This window comes from Fukomys damarensis, unplaced genomic scaffold (genome assembly GCF_012274545.1).
Source record: "Fukomys damarensis isolate Sample0158 unplaced genomic scaffold, DMR_v1.0_HiC HiC_scaffold_37, whole genome shotgun sequence".
Lineage (NCBI taxonomy): Eukaryota > Metazoa > Chordata > Mammalia > Rodentia > Bathyergidae > Fukomys > Fukomys damarensis.
In genome coordinates, this window is record NW_022900949.1 from 10,661,746 (window position 1) to 10,684,380 (window position 22,635).

The following is a 22,635-nucleotide window of genomic DNA, read 5'->3' on the forward strand; positions in this document are numbered from 1 at the left end:
GGGACTGCAGTCCCTCCCGCACCCCGGCCTTCGCGTGCGCCCTTGCGCCGTGGCGACAGTGTCGACTGTCCACCCGAGGGCCGTGCACTGGCCAGCACGGGCGACGATCTGGCTATTCCCGTCATCGAGGAGGAGCCTGGTGGGGGTGGGGGTGGCGGGGGCTGCCCTGGCTCAGGCCTCTGCGTGGAGCCCCCCGGGGAGTTGCTGGACAAGCTCGTGGCCGGCCTCGAGGAGAGACTCTTCCCCCCGCGCCTGGCAGAGCCCGTCCCAGCAGCCCCGGTGCTGGTCGTCGCCGCTGCCCCTACGTCCCCCGACCACAGCCCGGCCTAAGTCCTGTGCCCCGAGCCCACTTCTGGGCAGCTTCTCCGGCACCAGGGTCTTGGCAGCGATGGCAGTGGGACAGACCTGGGGACGCGCCCTGGCGTGTATGCACCTGGACCACAGTGGCTCGCGCACACGTGCAGACCGGGTGCTCTGGCTGTCCCAGGTGCGCACATTCGCAGCTCCACGTGTCCCTCGAGGCGCGCGTGTGCAGAGTTCAGTGGCCGGCAGTCATTCCACGTGCACACGCCACAGCTTCTGGTCAACCTCCTGCCCTCCAGGTGTGTACATGCATTGCCCTTTCTGGGCATGCTGTGGGTCGGTCATCGCAGTACCCAGAGGTGCAATGCTCCGTGACCCTGGCTGTACTAGAGGAAGAAATTCCCACCTTTGGGCTCTTAAGGACAACAGGCAATGCTGGTGGCCTCAGACAACAGCTTCAGGCCTTGCACACAGCGCCACATTTCTGGCTGCAGAGGGGTGCTGGTCCAGGCCTGCAGTGGGCTCGGGATCCAATATCTCAAGGGACACGTGTAGCCTCCCTCTACGGCCAGTTGAAGCTTGAGGCGTCAGGAGCATGTACTTGGGAGGGGAGGCCACTGTCCGCCAGGCGCATGCGTGATCCCCACCAAGGTAGGAAGTGTGAAGAGTCTAAAGATAAAAGAGCTCTCCATCCCAGGACCTGGGAGGTTGGCTGGAGGCCGCGGCTGCCAACCCCTCCAAGCCGTTTACCTCACCGCGGCATGTGCTTGCGGCAGCCCGCGCCCCCTCCTATTCCGAGCAATAACTGCGCTCGCCGCCGCCGCCGCCGCCAACGCTGCTGTCACGGCCACCAGCCCTGAACTTGGCTCCTCCTGCCGCCACTGTCTCCCTGTCCACACTGTTCTGTCCGTCCTGTCCCGCATGCGATTGGCGACCCGTGCCTGCCCCGTCCAGAGGAGCCGCTGGGGACTCAGTGTTGGAGACAAGGACAGAACACAGCCCAGGCGGCAAGGCTTCAAGTCTCCCGAGCTTTATTTATTGCCAAAAGATGGGGCCATTGGCCCTGCCCTCGCTGCTGCCCATCCAGTCTGTCCCATCCCAAGATGGCGTTCTCGTGTTGTTTTTGTTTCCTGGTTGATTATTAAATATTTACTGCACACTCCTGCCTGCTCCTGGTCTTCACTGGGGACCCAAGACTGCTGTGGCCTCAGCATCCCACACTTTCCCACTGCCCACTCATCTGAGCAAGACAAAAGCTCAGATAAGGTCCTGCCTGTGGGGACCATGTGCTTCACCCACCTCCCCATGGATCCCAAACACCCTCACAGCCACAGCTCAAATCCACCTGTTTTATTTAAAAAAAAAAAAGAAAAAAGAAAAAAGAAAAAAGAAAAGAAAAGGAACCAAACAACAAAAATGAGGCCGCGGGGCTCCCTCAGGCGGTCTGCATGCAAGGTGCTGGCAGGAGCCTGCTCTCCAGGGCCACAGCGTGTCCCCAGCAGCAGGGGCAGACGCTGGGGGGCGGGCAGAGGGCCAGTAGTCTGAACATAAAGTGCATTTCAGAGGCCAGGCCTCTGTCTCCCTCGCCTGGGGAAGGCTCTACACAGACTGCAGAGTCCAGTCGTGTCCACTACCCAGTGGTTCTGTGCGCAGGTAACCCAGGGGAGGGCTGCACCAAGACCCCTACCACCCCCCTGCCTGGCCCTTGTGCTCCTGACGTCCTGAGCGGTCAGCACAGAGGCATGGTGGCCACCTTCCTGGGCAGGCAGTGGGTCAGGAACCAACAGGAAGACTGAGGGCCTGGGCTGTGGCTCCTGGAGACAGGCTGTGGGCAAGAGGACACTGGTGGTCATTCTGGGCACCTGGACCTCTTCGTGCCTGAGAAACTACTAGATAGCTGGGAAAACTAAGGCCTGTTCAACAGGGTGAGACAGCAAGAAGCCATTTCCTGCCATGGGCTCCCTTACAGGTGGCAAGGATGCTTCAGCAGTATAACAGGGATGTGGCTGGGCAGGGGCACGTGGAGGCACACAGGGAACCCCGTGGCACCCCAGACAACTCATCCCTTCCTGGACCCCAGTGGTTCACAGCAAGCAGCCAGGCACTGCCCAGCACGCTTTGCCATTTGCAGCTGCGTCCAGAGCCTCAGGGCTGTATCTAGCATGGCCTTTCCCAGAGCAGCACAGGCCATGGATCCTGGTGTGTCTGGACAGGGTGGTCTGGAAAGTGATCCCCTCGACCCCATCCCTGACCCTGCCATGACAACAGTGGCTGTGTGGGGGGAATGACAGCAGGCGTAGCCTTGCTATATGGCTGTGTAGGCTGCAGTGACTGGCAGGACAGCTCCAGACCAGGGATGGAGCAGAACTGGCTGTGGCCACCTAAGTGCCACCTCCAGTGACAGGTCCACATCCTACACCTCCTTTTGGGGATAGCCCGGAACTCTTCCTTTTCCCACAGAGGCTGAGGTTGCCCGTCTCACCTCTTACCCACCTGCAGGTGGCGCTCTCACTGCTGCTTGCAGGCCGACAGCCGGCGGATCTTGCTGCTGGAGCAGGCCTTGCGGGCTGAGTGGGTGGCACTGGCCTTGGCCTTGGCACTCAGCTGTGCAGACTCTGTGCCGTTCATGCACACTGCCTTGGGTAGGCTGAGGCTCTGTCCATTCTGACCTGCCTCCTCCTCCTCCGGGACCTGTCCTAGGAGGAAGATGGCGAGCACCGCCTGAGCCAGGAGCAGCAGTACCGTGCCCGGCCCACACCCGTCACCTCTGCCTGCTGTGGCCCAAGTGGCACCTGAAGGGACCCCCATACTTCAAAATGAGAGCGGGCAGAAGCCTGCCTGTACCCACCTGCTGTCATAGGATAAGATGGGCTCGAAGACCAAAACAGCACATGACGATGAGCCCAGTCTGCACACCCCCACCCAGGTGCTCATCCCTGTCACGGCAAGGTCCACTGTGGCCACCCTGCCCAGCTAGGCACTTGCTTGAAAGGCAAGGGGAGGTGGAGGCCTGCCTCTCTAGCAGCTCTTGCAGGCAGGGCCAGCCCACCCAATGGGAGCTAGCATGGTCACTCAGCCCAACTCTGCAGATGTCAACAGGAAGCTGCTATCCAAGGCTCCTGGGGCCAGTATGTGCCCTGTGCTGGGCGGGGCAGGCCTGACTTGGCTTCCAGAGCTGGCCTGCCCCAACCCTGCATTCGCAGATGCTTCCACAGGGACTTTGGTAATGAGATGCCAGCCAGTCTTGTCATCAGGTCTGTGCTGAGTAGGTCTGACATCTTGCTGACTTGCAGCCTGGACCCAGCTTTTGGGATGGTGAAGGGACTGCCAGGCCAGGTGGGGACAATCAGGTGTATAAAGTGGAACCAGCCTGGGGCAAGTGAGCCACAGCCGAGCCACCGCAGCATCCTGCTTTTGCACAAAGAGCCATACCCGGTTGGGGATGTAGCGCCAGGCACAGGGGCACCTTCCGGGCAGTTAGGGCACTGGGCACAGGAGTGGAAAAGATGGTATCCACCCATCCCCTACTCTTCCCTGCCAACCTCATCTTTCTTCAAGCCAAGGCAGGCCTGATGGACTTAGGGGCCCAAGAGGGTTACTGCGCAGGAACCATGGTCTGTGTGCCAGGACCTAGCCCACAAGGAAGTTTTGGCCTGGCGCCCTGGCCTGGGGCTGAGGGGCTGCCTGTCAGGGCAAAGGGCCCAGGCTGAGTCTTGCCTTAGACAGCAGACTTGGGAGCCTCCTGGCAGGGCTTCCTCCCACAGGACCCCACATGTACACTTCTCCTCCTAGGATGCCCAGGACACCCAGGAAGCAGCTGGCACCCAGGGGCCACATCTGACAGGAGACAGCACAGCCTCCGGTGCCCTGCTCAGCCGCAGGCCACCTAGCTAGGCCAGTGGGGCTCACAGGGCCCGGGTGCTGCTGCACAGTGCCGGGGAAGTGATGCTGAGTTCCCTGACCCCGACCTTCCCAGACCCTCCCCTGCAGCCACAGCCCCATGTCCTGGGGCCACCTGCCTAGTCCTCCCACCCCTCAGGTGCCTGTTCCCTCAGGAATCCTTGTGGTAATGGCCACTGGGACCTGGCGGAGGGAAGCCACAGTGCATCACCCAGACACACGGCAGACAAAGCTTTATGGCAGAGCCAGTCCAGGGTCACTGGGTAGGGTAGGCAGCAGAAACGGCGGGGAGCAGGCTACACTAAGGCCTCGCTCCTCCTCGGCTTCCTCTCCTCAGAGGGCTGTGCCCTGGCTCCTCCATGCGCCTCGCTCCTCACTAGCCCTGCCTCAGATACTTCCTGGCCACCTGGGAAAGAAGGTGACAGGATCAGAGCACAGTTGCCTCAATGACCAGAAGGAGGGCTGCTGGACCCGCCCTGGGTAGCTGGCTGACGGGTTGCCCTGTGGAAGTGGCAAGAAGCCCCTGCAACGGGCTCTCTGGGCCTCACCACCCGTTTGTGTTGGACTTGGGCCATGAAGGCTGACGAGCAGCCGGCAGTACCTGGGACGGATGCTCAGAAGCCCTCCCACCCACACCTACCCCGAGTGCTGGGCAGCTCCCTCAGTGCGATCCTGCACCCTCTGGGACCAGGGATCTGCCACCAGGGGCAGTGCCACTCCCATAAGACATCCTGGCCAGGCCAGCTCCACAAACCCCAACCACAGCCTCTGCCAGCTCACCGGGCACCATAAAGTCCTGGGTGTAGATGACGCTATCCTCGATGCTGAACAGATCCTCGTCCTCATCCTCATCGGCGCGGCCATGCAAGTCCTCTAGGTAGGGCACCACTGTCATGCTACGCCACCGGTCCTTGGTGTCTGGGCTGGGTGGGATGGGGACCAGCGGCTCAGCCAATGGGTGTTTCTTCCGGAACCAGCTGCAAAAGCCCATGTTTTGATGTCCCATAAGGATACTGCTGGGTGACCAGCAGCTACCACTCACTCACACAGGAGCCAGGAGACAGCCAGGATGCCCACTGTGTCTATAGCCACTTATTCCACTTGAGGCTGGAGTGTCCTGGCCACAGTGCTATGCCCAAGCTGCCACCCCTGTGCCACGGACTCTCAACCTTATTCTGCTCTTGCTGCCCCAAGGCAAAAGGCTGTGCTGGCTAGGCAGAGTGGGGACACGTCTCTGGACCTCAGGAAGCCAGGTTGTGGTCACATTACCCTCTCAAATAGCTGCCTCTGGCCACCCCATATATCCCAGCCCATAACTGTCCCTATGTCCACAATGAACCACTGCTGGGCATCAAGGCCATGCTGGGCCAGGACTAATGTCCTTCGTCAGGGACCTGGCACCTCCCCAAACACTCCAGGAAGGATACTCAAACCCCGTATGATCCCACAACATGTTGGTGCCAATGCCTGGGTGCTAATGAACTCTTGCCTCTGTGGAGGCTGGAAGAACCCAGTGAGAGGGGCAGTGCCAGCTGGACCCTCTGCTCCCATGGGGCCCTGAAGCTGCCGTCTTGGTATAAACACTGGTTTCCTGGGGAGGAGCCAGAAGAGAGGAAGAAAGCAGTGCACATGCCTCACATCACCACGACACTGAGCTGAGATGGGGCTGTCCAGGCCAGCAGTAGCACTACTGCCCACATCCCATGCTGCTGGGTCCACCTCCAGTGTCCTCACCAGAACACTGCCCCGCAGTCTCCTCAAGCAGACATCCAGCTCACCGTCTTCCCCTCAGCCGTGGCTAGCCCCAGCTAGACCCCACCACCTCCAAAGGCCGAGTGTCAGGGTGACTCCATAAGAGCTCTGCAGCACACATGGGGACTTGGCAGGCACTCACCTGTGCTGCCGGATCTGCTGTATGGAGAACCTCTTGGCTGGCTCATATTCCAACATCCCTGAGGGGAGCACAAAGACCAGGTTGGAGCTGGTTCAAACACCTCAAAGCCTCCATCACCCACTGCTAACATCTGTCCCACCTCTGCCCGCAATCCTCACATGCTACCTACCTGGAGAACAATCCACCCTGGCCCTGAGCACCCAGACAGCAGGTGCAGACAGAGCTTAGATGTGGCAGCACCTCGGCCTGGCCTTCTGTTGGCCATACCAATGTGCATAAAACTTTGGGGTGAGGATTGTGACACGCCATTACCCACCGTACTCAGAGTGTGAATGGTCACCTGCACCACCTGCTGTGTGGCACAAGAAGCATCCCAAGGGTCCTAGGGGACATCAGGGAAACCCAGTCCTGAAAGGCCTGAAACTGGTGGCTTCAGGGGTGCCCCGACCTGAGGCAAAGTCCCAGAAGCAACCAGCAATCTGGGCCTGCACCTGGATGGAGGTGGTGCCAGGCTCACAGGTGAGTCCTAGTGATCCCACTGTGCCACAAGGTCCCCTGGTACACTAGGGCAGCAAAGTCTCAGCTCAGAAGCGGTGGAAAGGACAAAACCTCAGGTTGATGGTGAGAAGAAATCCTAGGCCTCTGTGCTTAGACCAGGGCTGCTGCTAGGACTGTCTTGCCACACAGACATCCAAGTGCTCTGGGAGACACCTACCTTTCAGCAGGTCGGAGAGTGGGGGGCCACAGTCACCTGGGATTGTGTAGTCGCCCTTCCCGATGTTCTCAAACAGTTTGTAAATATTGTCCCCTTCAAACGGGTACAGGCCTGTCGTGATGTTGTAGCTTTACAGCCAAGGTAGAGAAGAGGTAGGTCAGCTGCTGGCCAGAGCCCATGGAGCTCCCTTATCTCACTCACACTGCTGGAGGCAAGACTCAGTCCTAGACCCTCTGGGGATAGATAATAGCCCTGAAACCACTCCCACCCACACGTCATGCCTTCCTTTTTATTTTTTATTTTTCTGGTTTTTTGAGACAGGGTCTCACCATGTAGTTGAGACTGATCTGGAACTCACTATGTAGCTCAGGCTGGTCTCGAACTCACAGCGATCCTCCTGCCTCTGCCTCCCGAGTGCTGGGATTACAGGCGTGCACCACCACGCCCGGCCCTCACACCTTCCTTTTGATGAAAACATCAGGAATTAGAAGGCTGTGGGACATCACCACTCTGTACCAGTCTGGGCACTGCATTTTTCAAGGCAAACATGAACTGTATCTCAATAAATAAAGAGCAAGCATCTCTGGGGGCTGCCTGGGAGTGAGGGGGTTCTGGACCTCAGGACACCCTGTGCCAGACAGGGCCCATGGGTACTGGATGGATGCTGCAGTCCCTCAAGGGCCTGTATGATTCAAGTTTAGGGTCTGGGGCACTTACAACTGGGATTACGCGTGCACCACCACGCCCGGCCCTCACACCTTCCTTTTGATGAAAACATCAGGAATTAGAAGGCTGTGGGACATCACCACTCTGTACCAGTCTGGGCACTGCATTTTTCAAGGCAAACATGAACTGTATCTCAATAAATAAAGAGCAAGCATCTCTGGGGGCTGCCTGGGAGTGAGGGGGTTCTGGACCTCAGGACACCCTGTGCCAGACAGGGCCCATGGGTACTGGATGGATGCTGCAGTCCCTCAAGGGCCTGTATGATTCAAGTTTAGGGTCTGGGGCACTTACAGTGTGACCCCAGCTGACCAGATGTCCACCTTGAAGCCAGAAAAGGTGTCCAGGCCATTGGCGATCTCGGGTGGCTGGAATGCGGGGGAGCCCTGGCTGGTCCGGCAGGTGTCATCCGCAGCAAAGGGGTGCAGGGCCTGTGGCAATGCATGTGGCCATCAGGAAGTGCAGGCGAGGGCAGCACCCTGGTTCCCCACTCCCACAGAAGAGGCATTTACCTCGGCAACACCCAGGTCCGAGATCTTGAGTGTTCCGCCTGTGGTGAGCAGTAGGTTCCCCGGTTTGATGTCCTTGTGCACAATGCCCTGGCTGTGCAGGTACTCCAGGCCGTCAATGAGCTGGCAGAAGTACCTGTGGGGAGGGGACGCCCATCTCAGGGCCACCCTGCCCTCCCCGGCCCTCTGGAGCTGATGCAAACCTTGTGACCTGGGAAACCTCTTGAAAATAGGACACAGGGATGGCCACTTAGGGCCCAGGCAAACTCATGGGACAGAGGGCCAGGTCTCACTGGGGACCCCAAGGCTGAGCCCCCTGATTTCCGTGAGGCTGCAGTCACTCCCACCCAGGGCCAGAGACCCCAGGCTCACCCTGACGGCTTTGCTACCCCTTGTGACATGGGGTACCTGGACCTCCAAATATTGCCAAAACATCAAGCCCTCTCCCTCCTCCAGAGCACTGAAACAACCATGGATCTGGACTCTGTTGCCACCCAGGAGGGACAGTCGAGCCCCAGGCACCACTCCAAAGCCAAAATAGGCCTCTCTGGGGACAAGGCCACCCAGGTAACAGGTGGACAGTTCTTCCAGTGCAGCTGGGCTGTGGGCACTGCAAACTGAGGCCTCTGAAGCGCAGTTACAAAACCCTCAGCTGTCATTCCGATATTTAGAATCTAAGTTTAAAGATGGGCCCAAGTCGAACTGGCCTTGTATCCATGTGTGGGCTGGGGCCTGCTGGGCAGCACTCACTCACCCATGGGCCTGGCACACAGGGAACCGCTTCTCAGGCACGCTGTCCAGCATCTCCTGCATGCCGCACACGCAGTACTCCATCACCATATACGTGGGGCGCTAAGGAAGCCACAGCTCAGTGGGGACCCCACACCCTGTTGGGCCCCAGAAGGGCAATGGTTCAGAGAGGGACACTCTGTCACCTCAGCCCTGGACCAAGAGTGGCCAAGGTCATGAAGATGATCATGTGTGCTCAAGGGAAGGGGCCCTTGGGGAGAAGGAGCTGCGGTCCTGGCCTGCTACACTTACTTTGAGTACAAGTGCTAAGGTCTGTAGAGGGCACAGTCCCCCCAAAACCAAGGCCAGATCTGCCTGCTCAGCCATAACACCTAGGGGACAAAGACCAGGGCTGTGGATGTTCCCAGCAATTCCCAAGAACAATTCACTTTTCCCTGCCCACAGCACCCCCTCCAAACGGACACAGTGTCCATGCCCAACAACCACGAGCCCTGGGGACCTCCAAACTTGAGGGTCAGAATTCAGACAGAGACCCAGGATATCCTACCTCTCACCAGGGTAGGAGGGAGGAAATCCTGTACTAAGCTTCCTGACTTCTCTGCCTCAGCTTCCCACATCACAGATGGGGGTCCTCAGAAACAGCCTAAGGATACACCAGGCTCTGATTGAGGTCACACCACACCAAGATCCCTGCTGGGTAGCAGAGGCTCAACACCACAGGGCTGACTGTGGAGGAGCCATCAGAAGCCCCCCCAGCCCCGTACCCCACTCCCTCCACCTGCACAGGGGCCCCTACCCGGAAAGGATATATCTTCTGCTTCTCCTCATTGTACAGCACATCCACCAACTGGATGACATTCCTGTGCCGTAACCTCCTCAGGAGCTGGATTTCCCTGGAACCAGAGGACAGGCCTCGGTGGACCCCAGCTTCAGTGACCATGGCCCCAGGGCCGGGCCGCCTGTGCCCTGCTCACCAGGAGCACCTCCCTGCCCTCTATTGGACAGCCAGCCAACAGGCCACCCAGAGAAGGTGTTCTTGGGCCCAGGAAGCTGCAGGAGCTTTGGGGTGGGGCCTGGGGACAGTGGGGAGGGTGGGACATGGAGGCTGGTGGTGTCCAGAGCCCAGTCTTGCTTCTGTGCTGAGGAGCCACTGGAGGAGGGCTGGGTGAGTTGCTCCAGGGAGGCAGAGAGGCCTTCCATCTGTCATTGGCCAGAAAGGCTTGGATAGTGACAAGACACAGGGTGCAGTTTGAACTTTTGGGTTTGTTGGGGGTGGTCCTAGGGATTGAATCTAGAGCTTTCTTACTGGGCTACCTCTCTAGCCCTTTTCTATTTTGAGACAGGACCTCATTTACATTTTTTTTTTGAGACATGGTTTTGCTAAGTTACCCAAGATGGACTTGAACTTGTGATTCTCCTGCCTGAGCTTCCAGAGAAGCTGGGATGACAGGTGTGTGCCACCAGGCCCAGCCTACAATTCACATTTTAAAGTGTGTGATCTGATTTTTTTGAGACAGGGGCTAACTTTGAATTCACTATATATCTCAGGCTGGCTTCAGTCTCTCAAGCAGGAGGATCACTGGCATGCATTACCATGCCCAACATAATGTATGTAATCCTAGCACTAGTGAGGCTGAGGCACTAAGATCTCTGCAAGTTCAAGGCCTACATACATACTACTATTACATAGTGAGTTTAAGGCCAGCCTGAACTATGTAGTGAGATCCTGTCTCAAAATAAGTAACTAAATAGAGCCAGGGAGGTAGCTCAGTGCACTTGCCAGGGTCCTGAGTTCAATCCCCAGCACAAAAAATAACAAGACAAAACGAAACAACAACAAAAAAACAAAAAAGTAAATAAAGTGTGTAATTTAGTGGTTTCTACTATATTCCAGGAATTGTACTACCATCACCAATACCCAGTTCTGAGATATTCTATCACCCCAGATTATCAGAACTTTTTTTCCAAGACAAGAGTCTCACTATGTGGTTCAGCCTGGCCTTGAACTATGTAGCCAAGGGTGGCCTCAAATTCACAGCAATCTTGTCTCAATCTCCCCAGTGCTGGGACAGGCATGCACCACCATACACAGCTGTTAAGAAACTTCTAAACTCAAGAATAGCTATTTTGTGCAGTTACTACAATGGCAGTGCAAATGCAGCACCTACCATGTACCAGACGAAAGCCAGGCCCCCAAGAATCTTCCTCTAGGACTCCACAGTATACCAAGGGCCCCAATCCCCAGCACCCCAGGTGAGTCTTGCTGGGATAGCAGTATGGCCCTGCTTGTCCCTTGTACCTTACCAAGGGCCAGTGCCCTCTGGGTCAGACAGAGGCTGGTGACCCAGTCCAGACGCCTCACTTCCCCAAACAGGTTTGACCAGCCAAGGCCTGTCCAGAAGAACTAAGAGTAGAGGCGATCGGACACCTGCATGCTGCCCTGCAGCTGGGGTGGGGCTGCCCCATCCACTGACAGGTGGATAAACACAGTGTGGTCCATCCTCACAACAGAACATCACTCAGCCAGGAAAGCAGCAAGGCTATGAAACTCACCCCAGCAGACAGACAGGCTCTGAAGACACTATGCTTAATGAGATGCCAGAAACACACAGAACACCCAGTGCAGGGTTCCCTGGATAGGAAATACCTAGGACAGACAAATGCTGAGACAGGAAATGGACTTGTGGATGCCAGGGGGTGAGGAGGGCATGGATGGGGAGGCCTCTGCGGTGACAGAATGTTCTGGAAGCAGGTCACGGTGGCAACCACACTGAATGTTACTGAACCACACAGTGTTTGTTTGGTTTTGTTTTTGGTACCAGGGATTGAACTTGAGCTTGTGAGGCAGGCTGCGGAACCACTCAGCTAAATCCCCAGCCTCACATAGTGGGAATGGGCAAAATTTTACTTCAATAAAAGTTGCTTGTTTTCTTAGACAGGGTCTCCCTGTGTAGCCCAGACTGGCCTTGAACTTGCAGTGATCCTCCTGCCTCAGCCTCCCAAGAGCTAGGATGAAGACACCTGTACCTGCCTAGCTAATAAAGGTTCTTCTTGTTTTTTGGTACCAGGGATCGAACTCGGGTCCTTGCACTTGCAAGGCAGGCAGCGGCCCCACTGAGCTAAATCCCCGGCCCTGTTTTTGTTTTTTGTCTCATTATGCAGTGGGCTGGCCTTGAACTATGCTGCAGAAGCTGGCCTCAAACTCTCAGTGTTCTTCCTGCCTCAACCTCTTTGAGTGTTGGGATTACAGGTGTGTGCCACCACACCTGTCTAATAAAGGTTCTTCTTAGTAGAAAGTCCAACTGTGACACAGAGAGCTGGGTATGGAAGGCCAGTACCCAGTACTGAAACCTGGGATGGCCACACTCACAGACAAGAGGGGACTCACTGGGCAGCGCTGGATGTGGGTGAGGGGCAAGAAGCCTCGGAGGTGCTGGTGTGAAGGATGGAGGGAGGGGATGGGTGGCACAGCCCTGGGGGGGTTGGCCTGGGGCTGTTCTGCCAGTGCAGCCTGCACTGACTCTGAGCTGTGAGCACACAGGCGGTGCCAGTTCCCAGCAGGGCCTGGCAAAGTTATTTATAGAGCTGGCTGTGGCCTGAGTCCACAGTCTGGCGGGTACCCAGGGCCTCTAGGGGAACGCTGGGGACCAGGATGGACACAGTGACACTGCCTCTTCAGGAGAGTGTGGAGTGGCCCAAGAGGCTTCCATAGCACATGCTCAGTCTATCTTCTGTCTCCCAGGGTTTCATGTGGCCCTGACCTCCCCTGCCGAAGGGACAACAAACCCAGGAGGCTAAATGTGCCTCTACCTTAGAGGAGACTGCAGAACACAGGCAGGATGAGCCCGAACCAACCCTGGGCCAGAGGTGGTCATTGAGGCTCCCCTACATCAGAGCCAAAGAGACCTGGCTCCTGGCCACAGCCACTTGCTCTTGAAGCTCTGGTGCAAGCCCCCTCAGGGACGCTCAGGCTGGTACTAGCCAGGGGCACCACATGCTGCAGAGGCTGGGTGCTGACACTGGGGCCAAAAGTCGACTGGCTCCATTGCAAGGCGTGGAAGGAGCCTCTCTTCCTGGGACAGGAGCCACTGTTGAGCAGTGAGAGTAACCTAGGGCACTCCTGTCTGGCCTCCTACCCACCCTATCCCACTGCCCAAGTTCCCACTCCCTTGGTTTGGTGAAGTTGGTCTCGGGACATGTGGTTCACTGGCAGCCTTCTCTCACCTCCCAGTAGCCTGCCCAACAACAGCAGCAGAGATGGCCCCCATACCAATCCCAGTTGCAAGGAGGGGGCAGCATACCAACCTGGGAGATTAGCCCATTAGAGCCTTGAAAACCACTGCACATGTAGGGGCCTAGTGGAGCACTCCTGTAACCCCAGCACTTAGGGGGCTGAGGCGGGAGGATCACTGCAAGTTCAAGGCCAGCCTGGGCTACATAGCAAGACTTTACCTCAACAAACAAACACCAACACTAGGAGAGAAAGCAAAAGCCACCTACTGACAAGACATAGACCGGTAGGAGTCTCTGCCACTAGCTCAAGGCCAAAGATGCCCTAGGCTGCATGCCACCAGCAGAACAAAGATTCTGCCCCCACTTTCCCAATGTGCCAGTTACCTACACTCAACTGCAACTCGAGGTATTAGGATGTTCCTCAGCGACACCACATCAAGGTGGGGAGCAGCACAAAGGTCTGGGTCCGAAGCAGGGTTCCCTGGTCACACTGCCTGCTCCATCCAGCTGGAGTATGTTATGCACTCTGCTGGGAGCACATAGCCAATTCAAACTTTTCCAAATAATTCATGCAGGGTCTCCCTCAGCAATCTCCACCCTGGGCCCGGGTCCTTCTCCCTGGGGTGGGGCATCCTAGGCACTGCAGAGTGCTGAGCAGCATCTCTGACTCCTACCCACTCCATGCCAAATGCACCCCTAGTCCTGACCATCACCAATGCCCCAGACCTTACCCAGTGACTCCTGGGGCAGCATCTCCCCAGGCAAGAGCCCCTGCTGCCCTACCTGGGACCTTCCTGACCTACTGTCTGGTGCCGCCTCTCTGACCCCAGCCAGTGCTCACTCACACAACAGTGTTTTCAGGTGATTCCCCAGACACACCCACAGCCACCTCGCCACACCACTCTCTTCACACCTGCTCCTCATTTGCCTAAACTCTCCTAGCAGACTGATGCTGAGCTGTAACACATGCTAGCCCCTGCGCCCAGCTGTGTCCCTGGCTGCTCTTTGCAGGAGCCTTCCCATTTTCAGCTCACACCTGACACTCATGCAAGCAATGCTAGGCCGTACCCGTTTCGTCCTGCCTCAGCAGTGTCCAGGACAGAACCAGGCTGGCAGGAGCTGGCCTAAGTAGGCACTCCTCCCTTGGGGACAACCAAACCATCCAGGACTACTCCTCCTTCCCCTGGCTCCTGGTAAGGCCTCACAGGTGTCTCAGGTGCAGAGCCAGCTCCTCACAGGTATCCCAGGTGCAACAAGAACCTGGTGCCTCTCAGGTGTCCCAGGTGCAATGAAAACCTGGCTCCTCACAGGTGTTCCAGGTGCTGGGCCAGCACGTCCCAGGCGTCCCAGGTGCAAGCCTATTCTTCTCAGGCGTCCCAGGTGCAGTGTGAGCTAGGCATGGGGGCATATGCCTGTAATCCCAGGACTTGGGAAGCTGAAGCAGGAGGAATGCTGTGAGTTTGAGGCCAGCCTGGGTACACAGTAAGTTCACAACTAACCTAGAAAGCTAGGAAACAGTGGTACACGCCTACAGCCCTAGCACTTGGAAGGCTGAGGCAGGAGGATCACTTTAAATTTGAAGACAATCTAGGTTACATAGTGAGTTCAAGGCCAGCTTGAACTACATAGCAAGACCCTGTCTTAAAACAAACAAACAAACAAGCAAACACTAGGGCAGTGAGAGGCCTGCACTTAAGGAGAGTGCCACCCTGGCAGGATCTAGCTTGGTTAGGGAGCTTTCCCCCAATGCTCCCATCAGGACCTTGGTACCCCCAGGTACCTTTGGCAAACTCTGTTCTATGTGGTTGCTTTTTCAGATTTCAAACCCTATCAAGATAGCACAGACCACTGGTGTTGGAAGATGGCTATGGCTTTTGAAGTCAAATGTGCCCCCAACATTAGTACCCACCCTACAAGTCCAGCAGTGCAAGGTATGCCGATTCTGTAAGCTATGGAGTAGCTTTGAAACCAAGACTAGAGGAGGGGGCCTGGAAAGTCATCTCAAGGTTCCAAGAAGACATAGGTCTGTGCTCCCAGGACCCTGGGTCCCATCACCAAATATTCATCTTCCCCATGAAAAAGTCACACCAGAGAATTCCAACCAAAGGCAAACGACAGGAACCTTTCCCCTATAGACAAATAACAGCATGTTCTTGTTTGATGTTACTAAGGTATTTTCTTCAAGAAAATATAAACAAGGAGCCAAGGTGGGGCTCAGTGGCAAAGCACTTGCCTAACAGAGACCCTGGGTTCCATCCCCAGGGTTTGAAGGATGATTTAACCCAAGAACTTTCTACTAAGCTCCATCCCCAGGCCCTTTTTAAAAATTCTGTGACACGGTCTTGCTAAGCTACGCTGCCCAGGCTGGCCTCAAACTTGTGATCCTCCTGCCTCAGCTTCTCAGAGTGTGCTGGGTTAAGAATGTGCACCACCACATCCACCTTTAAAAATTTTTATTTTGGCCAAAATAAAATGGCAATTGTTTGACAACAGGAGAAACAGTAGACAGACTATGACCTACTTTAGTCTTGAAGTTACACAATGATGCATGCTCCCATTTTCCACCTAAAACTCTCCCTTAGAGACTCCAAGCTGAGACAAAGTGGCTGAGAACTTTTCCAAAGATAAAGACAGATGCCCAAGTTCGATCCCTGGTATCAAAGATAAAGACTGAGGTTTTGAATCACAAAATTCATCTCAGAAACTCCTAAAGAATTGTCTCAGGAAGAGAGAGAGAGATGAAATCACCCAATGATCAGTAAAGATCAGGAAGACTGGGCTGGTGATGGGGACACAGCTCGGACCACTGTCAGCCTGCAGATGTGCCACTGTGATACATGACAATAAAACCAAGTGAGATGAAGTTCCAAGTATTTAGGTTTTATTGTTTTTTTTTGTTTTTGTTTTTTCTTTGCTGGGAATGGAACTCAGAGCCTCCTCCTACATGTGAGGCAAGAGCCCTAGCACTACTGACCCACAACCCCTGCCCTTTTTATTTTCAGACAGGTTCTAAGTTGCTCAGGCAGGCTGACCCTAAATTTATGATTCTCCTGCCTCAGCCACCTGAACAGCTGGGATTCCAGGCCTGAGCCATCACACCTGGTTTCAGTGTTTAGGTTACTGATATTTTCATCAAAATATGCAAATGAACAAGAATTCCTGAGGAATATTTAACTTGTTTGCTGAAAGCGCTCTTGCTACAGCTCTAGTACACTACCAAAAAAAAAAAAGACTCTCTCTCTCTTTTTTTTTTTTGTACCAGGGATCAAACTCAGGACTTGCACTTGTGAGGCAGGCACAGCACTACTGAGCTAAATCCCTGGCCCTAAAAAAAAAGACCCTCGTTCTGTAAGTGGGGTTATCACTTAGGGTGTTCTGTGCTGTTTAATTAAAAATAGGTCCAAAACATTTCATGTAAACATACAAAACATACACCAGGAAAGGAATAGGTCAACTTCCTACTCTAAAAGAAGCCAAGAGCTGTGGGTGCCCGAGGGCAGGGAGACTCTCACTGGAACAGCAGGTGGTGAGGGCCAGGCTCAGGCTGGTCCCAACCCTGCAGGACAGTCCAGTGACACCCAGCTGCAGTCACGGTGGCAGTACAGTGGGACTATGTGTCAGCTGCCCCATTTTCAATGTTTCTTATAGATATTAATTCCCTAGCCAAGAAAAAAGAAAAATAGAAAAAGGAGAAGATAAGGGCTGCGCAGAGAAGCAGGAAGTGCTTCTGAATGGAGGAAGCTGTGCCTTTCGGGTCCACCCCTCCCACCTCTAGCTGGGGGCCTCTCTTGGGAGCCTGCCCCTAGCAGGCACTGCCCCTGCAGAACAGTTGCCTTGCTGATCAACCAGGAGAAACTGGAAACAAGGTCATAAAAATATCCAGGCTCACAGGAAGGGAAAATAGCTGCTCTGGAACCAATCTGGACAAAACCACACAGGGAGCCAACTGGGCACCACTGCAATCTGAGACACCCCACTCCCCAGCTCAGGAGAGGGGACCCAAGAGGCAGCAGCGTTGTTAAGGTACTGGCAAAACCTCAGAAAGGCACTGGACACTGGTAGTACGGCTCAGCAGCAAGCACTTACCCAGCATGCACAAGGTCCTGGGTCCTACCCCCAGCACAGCAAAATAAATAAGATCTAGGCACTGTGGTACATACACCTGTAATCCCAGTACTGGGGAAGGCTGAGAAAGGAGGACTGTAAAGCCTGGGCAACTTAACAAGACTCTGTCTCAAAAATAAAAAAATATTTTGTCTGGGCCAGGCATTTAGCTCAGTGGCACCACACCTGCCTTGCAAGTACAAGGTCCTGAGTTTGATCCATGGTACCAAAATAAGTAAGTAAATAGATAAATAAATAAAGTAAAATGGCTGGGGGTATATCTCAGGTTTCAATCCCCAAAGCCACAAATAAATGAATGAATAAAAAAAGGCTCTCAGGTATATCTAAAGGAGCTAGAAGCGGAAGCTGGTTAAGAGCAAGTCCCACACAGACAACTACAAACCCCCTCACAGCAGTGGGATGGAAGGACGCATAGCAACATTTATCCCCACACCGGAATGTCACTTGGTCAGGAAAGGAGTGAGGCTTGACATTCTCCACAGTGGGGTAGACCCTGAGGACCCTGGGCTCAGTGAGAGACACCAGACACAAAAGGAAAGACACACAGCATGGGACTCCATGGACAGGAAATGTCCAGGATAGGTGACTTCAGAGACAGGAAGTGGACTCCCGGGTGCTGGGGCCAGGGAGGGGACAGGTGACTGCTTATGGAATGGGGTTTCTTTCAGGGTGATGTAATGTAACATTCTGGAATTAGAAGGGACAGTTGCACAACTGTCAATGGACTAAATGCCACTGAACTGTGTGATTTCAAAGATGAACTTCAGCTGGCGTGGTGGTGCACGCCTGTGGCCTCAGCACTTCGGAGGCTGAGGCGAGAGGATCACCTTGAATTTGAGGCCAGCCTACGCTACACAGTGGGTTCAAGGCCTACCAGGACTACATAGCAACAACCTGTTTCAAAATCAAAACAAAACAAAGATGAACTTCACCACATGAGAATTATATATCAACAATGTTGTTAGAAAAAGAAAAGATAAAGTTCAGTTCCAGGCACATGGGGCTAAGGAACCTTTGAAGCCCTGAGGGCTTAGCCTGCCTCACTTGCAAAGGTACCCAAGCCCAGCATGTGCCAGCTCTGCCCCCCACACCTGCTTCCCAGTGCAGACGGGTCCAGCCCCAGCCTCACCCAGAGACAATCACATAGGTAGGGCCTGGTACACTCATGAGCCCATGGGGACAGGGAAGGTGTGCCAGCCTATGCCACCTCTAGCACTATCCAGGCTGGGCCTCCCAGTGGAATCCTTCTCAACACAGGCCCCTGGCAGATGTCAGGATCTCATCAAGTCCACCCGGAACATTCTGTCTGCTGAAAATGAGAGCCGACAACGTCCAGCGCTCTGACTTCCAACTTGCTAAAATCCTAACTATTTACCACCTAGATCCAAGTATCCGCCAGTCACCCCTACGGCAACACCAGGCCTCCTGTCCCTCACATGCAGGTCCATATGGCTCTCGGGAGACGCCAGTACTGCCTAGGGCCTAGTAGTGTTGACAGATGGAGGAGGGCCTGGTACAGGGCAAGGTGTTCCTGCTGTCACTCACCACACAAGGCTCTCAGGGGACAGCTGAGCACAGTGCCTCACATCCCCTCCCCAAGCAGCCTGGCACACATCCAGCAGAAAGGACTTGGTCACAGCACATACTCCCTCACCCCAGAGAGAGAAGGACAGAGACACTGAGCTACAAGTGACCTCTGGCCAGGTTATCCATATGCTGTCCCAGGGCAGCTCATTTTGCATGGCCCCAAGGCCTGAGGCCCCATTCCTGTGCGAGGCTGGTTCACACCTTACCACCATGGGCAAAACGTAACCTGCAGAAGCAGAGAAGCCTCAGACAGCCCTCACAGGGCAGACAAACATGGAGGTTAGGAGCAAAGACAAAGGAAAGCTGTCGTCCCTGCAGACCACTGAGGCCCACAGGCAGAAAGGCAAACCCTTCCGGAAGGTGGCACACATTTGTCGCCTCAGCCACTCGAAAGGCTGAGGCAGAAGGGTCACAGCAAGTTCAAGGCCAGCCCAGGTAACTTGGAGCATTAATGAGACCCTGTCTCAAAAGACAAATAAAAAGGGCTGAGCATACACAGTAGCTCAATCCCCAATGTGGGGTGGGGTTCTCTCCCTTGAATCCTGCTAATTGATAAGGTGCCTCAGCAGCTCTTTTCTAACTTTTTGATGTCTTTGGAACTCTCCTGCCTTGTAAGGAGAATGTGTGACTTTCTGTAGTGTCAGGCCTAGGACTGGGCTCCATGTGGCTTCCTGGGAAGGGAAGGAAGGGTACCAGCAGCTCAGCCGGTCCCCTCACCCACCACCTTGGCCAATGTCCACATCATCACACTCTAAGAAAGCAGCTTTCTGCATGGTCTGGAGTACAGGACTCCAGAGGCTTGCTGGGACACTTCTGGACTCTCCACTATGAGAGAGACAGCCTGAGCGAGTTTATTAAGCTCAGCACAGACAAAGGGGCCTTTCGCCCTGCCGCCAGCTGGCAGTGAGGCTGGCCAAGGAGCTGGGGACCAGGCCCAGGCCACAGAGGGGACACCCCTTCTTGCGAAAGCCCACACGTGCACGTGGCAGCCCCACCCAGGTTCTCTCTAGCCCCTTGTTGCAGTATGGTTCCTGCAGGAAGTGTCACCTACCACAGAGGTGGGGCTGCAGGAAGGAGGTTGGGGCTTCCACCTCACAGTTGCACAGCCAGCCACTGATTGGTAGGTGGAAAGGTGTCAGGGCAGCCTCCACACCGCGGTTTCCCCAAACATCAGCCCCTCACCCTGTCCTCAGTCTGGGCTGGGGCCCGCAGCAGTGAGGGCTTATTGCTCCCATGGAGGCAGATGGGTCTTGAGCCACAGTGGAACCTCACGGGACTCCAGCACAAAGTCCAGTCCCGGTTCCACCAACCATTCTACTCTTCTGGCCTCAGTTTCCCTTCCTGTTCCGACAGTGTGACCTGGGGTCCCCACACATCTTTGGCTTGTCTCTATGGCCCTGCTTTCCTTGAGTTGCTGACACAAGCTCTTGGAACCCCACTGACCACCCTCAAAGCTAGGAGGTGAGACACCAGCTGGGGTGCCCTGCTACTGTCTACATGGCATAGTAATGGGCCTGCATTACTCAGAACTCAGACAGGCTACATACATGCACGATTCCCCATGACACATAAAAATTAAAAAAGACCTCAGACCCAGCCTCTACAACAGGGGTCCTGATCATCCATGTGTCATTCCATGGTTGGCCACAGGCTGGGCCTCCACCCTTGCCCATCCACACCTCCTCACCACCCTGGAGAGTTCCCAGAGTGAGCAGGTTTGCACCTGAAGACCCCGGAATGGATGGCTTCCTCCTGGCACCAGGAACCCAAGGCAGTCAGGACCAGGCAGGGAGCCCCTTTAGAAACAGGCGTCAGTTACAGCAGGCTGGGGCACTTCTAGCTGAGTGGGACTTTAGGAGCCCCACTGTCTACCAATGGTGATGACTACAAAACGGTACAAAGGACCTGGGGTGCTGGGTAGGCCCCGTAACAGGGGGCCAAGGCCAATTCCTTCTGGGTAGGAAGAGAGACAGTAAGGGGGGAGGCTAGGACTGAGACCCTGCAGCCAAGGTTAGGGGACAGAGGGGCACAACTAGGAGCAGGAGAGCCATGCTTCATGGGGCATTCAGGACACAGCTCTCCCCTACACAGCCTATATACAGAGCCCCCTGCTCTCAGTGACCACTCGGCCCTGAATGTGGGCAAAGGCCCAACAAACGTCACCCGCAGAGATCGCAAACTGGAAGCCGTGGATCACTCACCCTCACACACTTTTGGTTTAGAGAAAAAAGTGACCAGAAACCAAACTCAAGCTGGGATAGGCCTGGGGGTTGGGGGAGGATACCTGGTCCCAACTCCTAACAGTGCCCCTGTGCTAGGTGCCAGACTTTCTCAAGGCCCCATGGAAGCCATCCACTGTCCCCACTGGTCCCATTTTAGACCCAGCCATGCTGACTCCCAAGAGCATTAGCTTTGGCGCCCGTCACCAGGCTTCAGGCTTCAGGCTGGCAGGATATCATGGGTCCTGTCACAGCTCACGGGCTAGGCGAGCTGGGTAAAGGGACTGGAGCCCAGTGGGTACCAGGGACCAGGACTGTCGTCCAAGGTCACCATCCACCTCACAGGGTGTCCCCACCAGTCCTGCAGCCCAGTCCAAGAGATAAGGTCCATTCTTGGAAATGGGGGTGGGGGTTGGGTGAAGTTTCAGAAGTTAGGACAGGGAGGAAGAGCAGGAGGTCTGGCGGTGATAAGGAGGCACCAGCTAGAAGAGGAGGGGCTTCTTGTTACAGTCCCTGCAGGGCCAGTGCCAGGGTGCCTGGGGCAGCAGTGCCCGGAGAAATCTGTGAAAAAACAAGGCCACCTGAAGCCAGGAAGGGCTACCGGAGCCAGAGCAGGAGGACTTCACAGCCTCTCATCCTAGGCAGGCGACAAAGGGCCACGTCTCCCTCCTACCCCTCCCACCAGCCGATAAGCTGGAGCAAACAATTATTTTTGGCAACTACAGGGCTCCCCTTGGACAGCATAAACAAACCCCATTTCGCCTGGCCTGGTAATGGCCACACATTGCACACAAACTCATAGGGCCCAAACAAACACAAGCTGTGGGGCTGACAGCCCGCGACCAGGAGAGGGGCGGCCCTTCCAGAGGGTACATGGGGGTTGCCCCAAATTAGGGAAAGTCCTTTTGCAGATGGGCACCACACTGTCCTCGGCTTGGGGGGGGCAACCATTGTCAGCTCAGATCTTTAGGGAGGAAAAAGGGGGAAAGAAGAGATGAGCAGATGGACAGAAGGAAGGTAGAAAGGGAGAAAGGGAAGGGACAGTGGGGAAAAGACGTAGATGAGGAAGCTTAGGAAAGAAAACTGACAGACATGAAAGACAGAAAGAACTCAGAGCGAGAAAAAGGAGGGAAGGAGAGAAGACAATGAAGGAAAAGAAGGAGGAAAAGGAAGAAAACCAGGCAGTGGGGAGGAAGGAAGGAAAAGGAGAGAAGAAAAAAAAAAGGAGGGCGATAGGAAACTAAAAGAAAAGGAGAAATGAAGAGGAGCGGAAAAGGGAGCGGAGCCGGGGAGACACCAGGCAGGACCCGCACTCACTTCTTCACGTTGGCCTCGCCGTTGGGGATGCGCCGTAGCTTCTTCTTCTTGAGGATCTTCACGGCCCTGCGGCACAGCGTCTCGGAGTCCAGCACCTCCTTCACCTTGCCATAGGAGCCCTCGCCCAGCAGGTCGCCCATCAGGTACTTCCCGATGAGCTTGGCGCGCTTGCGGCGCGGCTGGTAGATGACCTCAGTGGAGTCGATGCGGTGGATGAAGGTGTCCATGCCCACGGCGATCAGCTCGCCCTCGGGGAACAGGCCCGGCGGCTGCGGGTCGGCCACGTCCATCCTGGATCCGGCGCCAGGGAGCCTGGCTCGCCCCCCACCCCTTGTCCCTTCGTCCCCCTTGACCGGCGGC

At 55.5% G+C, this 22,635-nt stretch overlaps 2 protein-coding genes across 9 annotated transcripts in view; one reads left to right on the top strand and one right to left on the bottom strand.

The window, feature by feature from the left end:
* The window catches only part of LOC104869646 (voltage-dependent calcium channel beta subunit-associated regulatory protein-like), a 1,263-nt gene extending 933 nt beyond the window's left edge, over positions 1-330 (top strand). Inside the window, exon 2 of the mRNA XM_019209049.2 lies at positions 11-330. Coding sequence (XP_019064594.1) covers positions 11-330 — 320 coding nt within the window. The remainder of the gene's footprint in view (positions 1-10) is intronic.
* Stk11 (serine/threonine kinase 11) overlaps positions 1-22,629 on the bottom strand; it is a 24,154-nt gene extending 1,525 nt beyond the window's left edge. Inside the window, exons 1-10 of one of the 8 annotated variants that reach the window (XM_010634943.1) lie at positions 22,276-22,629; positions 9,604-9,687; positions 8,799-8,888; positions 8,048-8,180; positions 7,830-7,966; positions 6,813-6,940; positions 6,098-6,155; positions 4,984-5,180; positions 2,797-2,994; positions 1,318-2,128 (exon numbers count right to left, since the gene is read on the bottom strand). In XM_010634943.1, the coding sequence (XP_010633245.1) occupies positions 1,863-2,128; positions 2,797-2,994; positions 4,984-5,180; positions 6,098-6,155; positions 6,813-6,940; positions 7,830-7,966; positions 8,048-8,180; positions 8,799-8,888; positions 9,604-9,687; positions 22,276-22,565 (1,581 nt within the window). In that variant the 5' untranslated portion in view covers positions 22,566-22,629 and the 3' untranslated portion in view covers positions 1,318-1,862. The other 7 variants (XM_010634947.2, XM_010634946.2, XM_010634949.2 and 4 more) reach the window with 7 other exon arrangements.
* Between the last annotated feature and the right edge of the window lie 6 nt (positions 22,630-22,635).